The following is an 8,513-nucleotide window of genomic DNA, read 5'->3' on the forward strand; positions in this document are numbered from 1 at the left end:
ACACCAGTCCATCACCTGAACAGACTCTCCTGATTCAGACGGGATGGAAAGACAGAGCTGAGCACCATCAGTATATTGAAGCTGTGGCCAACAACTTTGGAATTCTACGGGTCATGTTACTTTCATAGGATTGTAGAGTTGTAGAGTTGGAAGGGATCCCGAGGGTCATCTAGTCCAACTGCTCTCAACTAAAGCATCCATGACAAGTGGCCATCCAACCTCTGCTTAAAGAGCTCCAAGTAAGGAGGGTCCACCAACCTGTGAGGTAGTCCGTTCCACCATCTAACAGCTCTTATTGTCAGAAAGTTCTTCCTGATGACTTTAGAAACACACTTCCTTGTGTGTGAGGGTCCTTATTTTTCTTTTTGACCTGGTCAAATCAGCCACAAATCAGTCAGAGAGCAAAGAAGTTTGAAAGACACTGTGATTAACCATTAGGTTTTCCATGTCTAAAGCCAGTAGATGACTTATTGAACCTCAGGTTGCTTTTATGTCTGTTCTGTTGTGGAATGTAAAGGAAGATCTTCCAACTTATGTGTGTTTTCTGTCCTGTGACCTTTGAAACTGAGCTGACCTTTAAGATCAGCCTGAACATCTTTAAGGAGGAGGACGTAAAGAAGGGGATCCAATATATTAGCCAAGGTGGCCAAACACCAAGTAAAGTACATGGAATTGAAAATGCTCCTCTTAAAATCACAGATCTTGTCCTTTTCCAGCTCCAGTGTCCAGTAGAATCTATAAAATGAAACCAGTTGGAAGGGAGTATAGAGCAGGAAGTAGGAGGCCAAGATAACGGAGATAAAGCCACAGATCCTTCGTTTTACTCTTTGATGCAGAGATGTCATCTTCCTGACCTCAAGCAGCACCCTAAGGTAGAAGAATCCCATGAGAATGCAAGGAATGAATAAAGTGAGGCTCATGGTGGATATCTTGAAGTGTGCATAGTCCTTGCCTAATTGGATGCTGTCTAAACAATTCCCTTGCCATGTCCCCAAGTCCTTCATCTCTAGCCAGATGCCAGCAGCACACAAAATGGCCACCAGGAGCCAAGCCACAACGCTCACCTTTGTGGCACTGCTCATTGTCTGCAATCTGTGGAACTTTATTGGGTGAATTAACCCTATGTAACGGTCCATGGCAATGAGGCACAGGAAGCTGTTCTTGGCATAGAAATTTGTGGAGTGGACCACACCAACCACAACACAGGCCACTTGCCCTAGGATCCAGTGGTGGTTACGGGAACTGTAAGCAATCCAGAAGGGTAGCAATATACTCTGCAAGAGGTTGGCCAACACCACATTCAGCACATAGACTGAGAGAATAATGGACTTTCTAATGTGGGTTATCACGGCCCAAAGGGCCAAACAATTCAGAGGCAGCCCAACTGTCAGTGCCACAGAGTACATAGGAATTGTGAAGTATTTGGTGGTGTTTAAAGCCACAGGGCAGGTTGAGTGGGTGGCATTCATGGCACCAAAAGAAAGAAGCTTTCTCACAGTGGCACTGTCTTCAGACCTTTGTCATCTCATAGTCACTGTGGAGGGGGGGTTCTCCCAACTGCTGAACTCCCCTTACATCTGCCGAAAGTGAAGAAGGAAATGAAACCTGCTCAGGTGGAGATAGAGAAATCCTCCTTTCCACATCCTTTGCTTTGCAGAGGTGGACCACAAGTTCTTGGATTTACCTAACACCTAAGGAAGAAAGACACCAAAAGAGATCAGGTCCAAAAATCTGAATGTGTGATACAATTTGTCTGTCATTTTAAATTTATTTTTATTCTTGAAGATTAAAAAACAAAATATTGTGAGCTGCCAGTTTCCCCTCACTCAAAAGGACTGCAGAGAGTCCTGCAAGGACCGGGACCCTGGGAAGACAGGCAGGCAGCATTGGAAACATCTGCTGCCCCAGCTAGGCATACATCAGCAGACGGGGCAGCTCTATAAAGCCTGCCTGCCCTGGGAAAGGGCCACTCTTGAAGGGATGACACTTAGTGGGGTGGCACGTCGAGGGTTTGTTAAAATTATTGTTTTAACAGGGATGAGATTTTAACTTGGGTGGGTGCTGGTTTATTTGGAGGGCGGGGTTGTTTTAAATTGTTGTTAAATGGTATATGTTAATGTTGAGTCTTGTAATGTTGAGCTACAGGGAACCAGGCAGAGGGCCTTCTCGGTAGTGGCGCCCACCCTGTGGAACACCCTCCCATCAGATGTCAAAGAGATAAACAACTACCTGACATTTAGAAGACATCTGAAGGCAGCCCTGCTCAGGGAAGTTTTTAATGTGTGACATTTTAATGTATTTTTAATCTTTGTTGGAAGCCACCCAGAGTGGCTGGAGAAACCCAGCCAGATGGGCGGGGTACAAATAATAAATTATTATTATTATTATTGTATATTTGTGGGTTGGAGTACTGGTTAGGGGTTTTCGTTGGGGAGTGTATTGTTTAGTAGTGTGTATTGTTGATTGTTTTTATTGTTTTTATTATGTATTTTTTGCTTTGTATATTGTAACTTTGTGTTGTGAAGCAACAGGTATAAGGTGGAATACAAATTTAATAAACAACAGCAACGTGGGACCTTTGCATGCAAAGCAGATGCTCTCCCACTGACCTGTGACTCCTTCCTAAGTACATTATTCGATGCATGTTCTTCACTGTCCCTGAGAAATGGTCTAAGGTTAGTACCTTAGACTATTTCTCAGCTAGAGGTGGGGGATAATTTTGCTTGGTTCACATTGTGCTCCCTGGACCAATACACAAGCTATAATGTGTAGCTTCATGGCTGACTGGGGATTTGAACCCTGGCCTCCCAGGTCCTAGTCTGACATTCTAACTACTATACCACACTGACTCTCAGACAAAATTTTGGAGGATTACAGCTATCAATGGCTACTAGTCATGACTATTGTGATCTACCTCCATTGTAGGAGACATCGTGCATTTTGATACCATTTGCTGGGAGTCGCAAGTAGGGAGAGGGGTCAAGCGCTGCTTGTGGGGCTTCCCTGAGGGATTTGGCTGGCCACCATCAGGATGACGGAACTTTGCTCTAATACAGAATGACTCTTCTTCTTTGCTCTAATACAGAATGACTCTACTTCTGCCCCTTTTTTCTGTTCTAAAGATATCTCTGTAACTTTGAAAGCCCTGCATACCTTTTTAACTACTCCATACCGACCAAAGAACAGCACGTCTCTGCACACGAAGCAAATAAAACTTTGCAGGAAATTTCAGTGTGGTTGGAACTCTTTTTTTATGTGGTGATGCTATTTTGTATGCACCATACTTTCTCATAGGCGCTGTCCTTTCAGATGCAAAAGAAACCAGTGGTTTCTGTAATAGAAGGGACAGATTTTAGGGCTCCAGAGCAGCATCAGATATTAGCGAGCTGCAGTTAAAGTAGACTTAATATTCTGGAGCTTACATTTGAACCAAAAGAACCCAACAGCAGTAGAGTTTTTAGATTTTAGACTTCATGGCTTTACACCGCCACTCCTGCCTTTACTTCACAGATTTCAAATGGGGGGGGGTCCCCACTTTAGATGATAATGGGCAGGATTCAGCAAATGACCCCTGTCAGCAGGAGCTCTGCACAAGCATTTCCACTTGTGCAGTTGGGTTACCACCTCCCTCCTCCCCTTAAGCACCCCCAAATTTGTATCAGGGAAACCCTAGAAGAGTGCTCAAGAGGAGGAGGGATTGTTCCATCTGGCAAGCTCCAATGCTTCTGCAGACTCAATGTTTTGCGTGTTCAGACCCAGAAACCTCCCCCCCCCCCTAAATAAATTCACACTTGACTCAAATTTTAGTTTTGGTTTTTTGCAGAATTTAGGCCACAACTTTATTGATTACAGAAAGTGAATGGTTGCATAGGCTCTGGTTCGACTAGCTCCTTGCCATACAGGTAGCGCTGACCCAGGGTTCCAGCATAGGTCAACCAAAGGTGAACACCTGGGTAAGCGGAAAGCCGGGAACAGGCTATCTCTGCCACCCAAATGTCCCCCTGGACTCAGGCACGGGCACAATCCCCTCTCAGGGGTTGACCAAACTGAGTCCCTGGATTCCTTTAACGGATTCCTTCACATAGGGATGGCGAGAGCGTTCTCCCATCCCTATCACCTGAACCAGAGCCTACCTTACAAGTTGTGACAATTTGCTACATGGCAGGCGAAACCCAAATGGCAACAGCCAATCAGCCAAGTGAGGAAAATTCCTGCCATGCCCCTGTCCCAACGACAGACGACACACAACGGCATAGCAAGGTCAAGCGCAAAGCCCTAAAAATAGGGAGAGGTGGGCAGGTGTTCCAAATGCACCCACCGAAAGAGGAAGCTCTGGGTCACGTGCATGGGCATAAATAGGTCCTTCAAACTGTTTGGACTGCGTCCCATTGGCCAGATTGCACCCAGCTATGAGGGACCTACCAATTGGATGTTGTGGCTGACCAATCGTACCCAGGGTACAACACAGGGAGTCAGTTGTCCAGGTCTCAATGCAATACGTGCCCTCTTTAAGGGAGGACCCGATTTGTCATAGTGTGACACTGAGTTCCACGCAATGTGTATTGTTTCAATATGTGGTAAGCCGACCCTCCTAATTCTTGCCTTGAGAGAAATAAGGAGCATCGACAGTAGCAAGTGGTTTATGGTGCCTTACCACTGTGAACTTGCAGTTTACAAGTGTTCATACCAAGTTAAATTATTGGTGGGAGATCCAACAGAAGATTCCTGCTGCTCCTCTCTGGGATGATTGAAAATGTCAGGGAACTGTCATCGGAAGAACAGGTGGTGCAAGGGCTCCCAGAGGTTGAGAGAGACTTATCAGCGGAGGAGGGAACCAGCAGGGGGCGAGAAAGAGCTCCAAGGGAAAGCGAGTCAGAAGATTGGCTCAGAGACAATTCCAGCGAGAACAGCGAGGAGGTTTCAGGACCTCCTATAGGGACACCCACTCCTCGCCGGAAATTGTCACGTAGAGAGTCCAGAAGACGTGTTTCCGTTAAGGAGCTGTTATGCTGGAAGAAATTCCGTAAACGCCCACTGTCGGATTCTGCCAGTGACTGACGGAGCCATGCTTATGGCGCTCCGTTACAGACAGTGGTTTGGGGACTTAGCCAAACACTGAGGGACTAGGAACTTTACGCACAAGCAGCTCAACATCCCATCACAGAAAAGGACTTTATAAAAGGCTCCAAACTCATGGTGTCACTACTTCTGTACTCCCAGGATAGAGTCTACCGTTGGATAGAGTTTCTTTTTCAAAGATAGGATTGGCCAAGCCTTCTATCACAGAGAGTTAGGAATATAATGTGTTATGTTAAAGGAGTTATATATACGGTAATCCTCTGTTGTTCCTTATTTTTAAAGGGCAAGGTTGCATGAGCTATGCTACACCATTATATCCCCCTGTATATTGAGTAGGACAATACCAGATTTCCCTTGTCTCATGTGCTCTACCAGGGAACCATTCATAAATCATAGTATACCCTCTTGTTAGTATCAAGGCCAAGTTTCTTACAAATAGAATGCCAAACACTTTGTAGTCAGCAGTTGCTACACTTTCTAGACTTCATATGACATCTTCTGCTACGATGGTAAAGAAAGACCTTGATTTCTGACTTCCTTTTTTTATGGATCTTCTATAACCATGTAAGGTACATATTACTGCCCACTGCAACATTTGGGACAAATACATGAAGCAATATTGATTATTATTCTTGTTCACAATGTTTATTTATTTTTTTAAATGATATTTATTCAAAATTTCATCAATACATAAACAAAAACAAGAAAAACAGAAAAATACAGCAAAAAATAAAACAAGAAGAAAAAACAAAAAAGAAAAAAGAAAAATACACATCTCAAATTACAACTTTTCATTTGCTTATTTCTTGAACTTCCTCACACCTCCCTTTTTGTATTCTAGTTTAATTCATTATTCCAGCAAATTCTTCCCATGTTTCTCAATTTTAATTTAAATAATTAATCTTCACAATCTATCTTGTTTATTAATTCAACATAACCTTTCCCTCTTTTAATTTAATCTGTAATTCAATTTACCTTAATCTCTTTAAAATTATCTTATCTTAAAAATCTTCAAATTTCAAAGTTTACGTCTTATTCATTCATATCTCCTTAAATCATTTCTACTAAAGCCAATTTAGTTCCTTTCTGGCATGTTCCCTGGTGTTTCATTAATGTTACACTGATTCCAAAATTAACAAAAGAATTTCCCTTGATATCTCTAATTTTTATCCAACGTCCCTTCTTCCTGGTTTCGGGTCATGTCAGTCCTTTCAGTCCATTACTTCCAGTCCATCAATCTGGTGTTCTAATATCCGAGGCCCTTAAGTCTCTTCTAGGCCCCTTCTGCACGATTTCTTGTCCTTGTTTGCGCTTACACACTTCTTTGTCTGTTGTTGATTTCTTAGGGAGTGGGTCTCCGGAGGTTTCCATCCAGTAATAGTTTCCCTTTTCCTCTGTCAGACTGGCCCCTTCCCCCCAGTCCCACTCCCTGTCATCTTTGTAGTCCAAAAAATATTTCTCCAAAAGATAGTTATTAACCTGTTTCATAGTCCCTCTAGAGTTAAGAGCTTCATTTACTTCAAACCCATCCCAGCACTCTCCAAGTTCAATCTTCCAGCGCAGTAACCTTTGTTCCTGCAGGACTTTGAATCCCTCCTTTTGTGTTGTTTGAGGAGTAATTACTGCCTCTTCCTTCTTCATCTGCCCTTGGACTTGTCTTGTCAAGCCAGTTTCTTGAACTGGTTGTTGTGTAACTTCTTTATCCTTATTCCCTGTTAAATCATATTCACTGGCGACAGCACACATCAAGTCCAATTTTTCATGCATCAAATTCATTTTGTCCTGCAGCTGCTGCAGCAGGGCATTTGTCATACCAAGGGCAGACACCAAACATTCCTTCCAACTCATTTCTGTTCAAGGTCAGACAGCAAGTCCCACGATCCAAAAACTTGCAGCTGTAGATCCCTCTAGGGGATACAATTTGTATCCACTTTTTTTTAACGTATCCAACAAAGAAAGTTACTTTCGATTTCAAGTCCTTTCAATTTTCAAATACTTTGTATCTTTAAAATACAGAAATGCAGAAGGTAGCGTTGAAGTTAATTTGTTTCTCTTCTATTTTTTTACCTATCTGTCAAAATACTCCACTTTCAATCAATGGACGTCACAAGCAATTTCTGTCCCGACACCCCGTCCCCAGGTTTGGGACGATGGAAACTTAGATTCCTTTACTCTCCTCCTGCAGGATTAGACAGTCAAATTCCCCCCCCCTTTTCTCCTGCTTTCCAAGGGGGTTTTATTGGTTGTAGATGCAGGAAATTTCCAACTTTAAAGCAGTTTTCCAGGCTATTAGGTTGCAAGGTCTTTGCTTCAATCTATATACAAAAAGCGGAAGGCAGACTTCCTGTTTAAACCTTCCCGCTTGTGCCTAATTCAAAAGTTTTTGCAAATTTCTTGATCCAATTCTCCGTTTTTACTCACGGGTACTTGATTTAGAGTCCGAATGTCATCAGGAAAAAGTCAGTGCTCTCCGGCGATGGCTGCGCGGCTTCCCTCCATGGAAATAGCGATCGGTTCGCAGCACCGCGCTGCTCACCCCACTTCACTCCGGAGCCCCAAAAGGGGGTTTCCTCGTGAGTAGGGGAGGCGCTCTTGGTGCTCTGCCGAACCCCATGTTCCCAGGCTTCTCCGCCTGGGATTTCTAGTGGGTCCCCACCTTCGCCGCGGCGGGAAGACCCAATTTCCACGGAGCCCACTCCTCCGATCGGAGGAGCTCCGCCATTCGTCATTGGCGCTGACTCGGAAGTGATCCTTGTTCACAATGTTTATACCACTTAATTACAGTCATCTGTAAGTGGTGTACAGTAGACTCAAAACAATGAAAGTAAAAATGAGTTAAATCTATAAAATAAGAATTCCGATAAAAAGCCTGATGGAATAACAAAAAAAGTCTTCAGTAAGCTCTGGAATTTCAGTAGGGGGGCCTATCTGACTTGAACTGGAAGGGAGTTTCACAAAATTGATCCACAACACTGAATGGTCAGCTCCTAGTGGTTACAAGCCATGCATTTGAGCCATGGAGGACCAGTAACTGTGATTCCCCCAAATACTTTAGTGATTGGGCAGGGGCATAAGGGATCCGTTAGACCCTGGATTCAAGTTGCTAAGGGCCTTGAAAATTAATACAAGAGCTTTGAACCTTGCCCAATAATGTATGGGCAGCCAGTGCAAGCTTTTAAACACCAAAGTTATGTGCTAGTGATAGTCTGTCTTCTTCAAGAGTCTAGCTACAGTGTTTTGCACCAGCTGGAGCCTTCAGGCCATGCCCAAGGTTAGATCACATAAGGGTACATTGCAATAATAAAGTCTTGAGTTTATCAGTGCATGTTGTTGTCCCTGTCCAAGAACAACAATAGTTGGTGTACCAAAGTTAGCCCTAGTCATTGAAGCCACCTTGGTCTCTGGCAGCAAAAATGGATCCATGACCACCTTTC

The 8,513-nt window shown here is 43.7% G+C and overlaps 1 protein-coding gene across 1 annotated transcript; it reads right to left on the reverse strand.

Annotated features, from left to right (window-relative positions):
* Nucleotides 1-409: 409 nt before the first annotated feature.
* LOC310744749 (G-protein coupled receptor 4-like) lies at nucleotides 410-1,469 on the reverse strand (the record flags this gene model as incomplete). The annotated part of the gene is made up of 1 exon (XM_083576366.1): nucleotides 410-1,469. The coding sequence occupies one exon, from the start codon at nucleotides 1,467-1,469 to the stop codon at nucleotides 489-491; it is 981 nt and encodes a 326-aa protein (XP_083432492.1). The 3' UTR covers nucleotides 410-488.
* Between the last annotated feature and the right edge of the window lie 7,044 nt (nucleotides 1,470-8,513).

The sequence above is a fragment of the Podarcis filfolensis genome, assembly GCF_964270895.1.
Source record: "Podarcis filfolensis genome assembly, chromosome: 11".
NCBI classification, from domain to species: Eukaryota; Metazoa; Chordata; class Lepidosauria; order Squamata; family Lacertidae; genus Podarcis; species Podarcis filfolensis.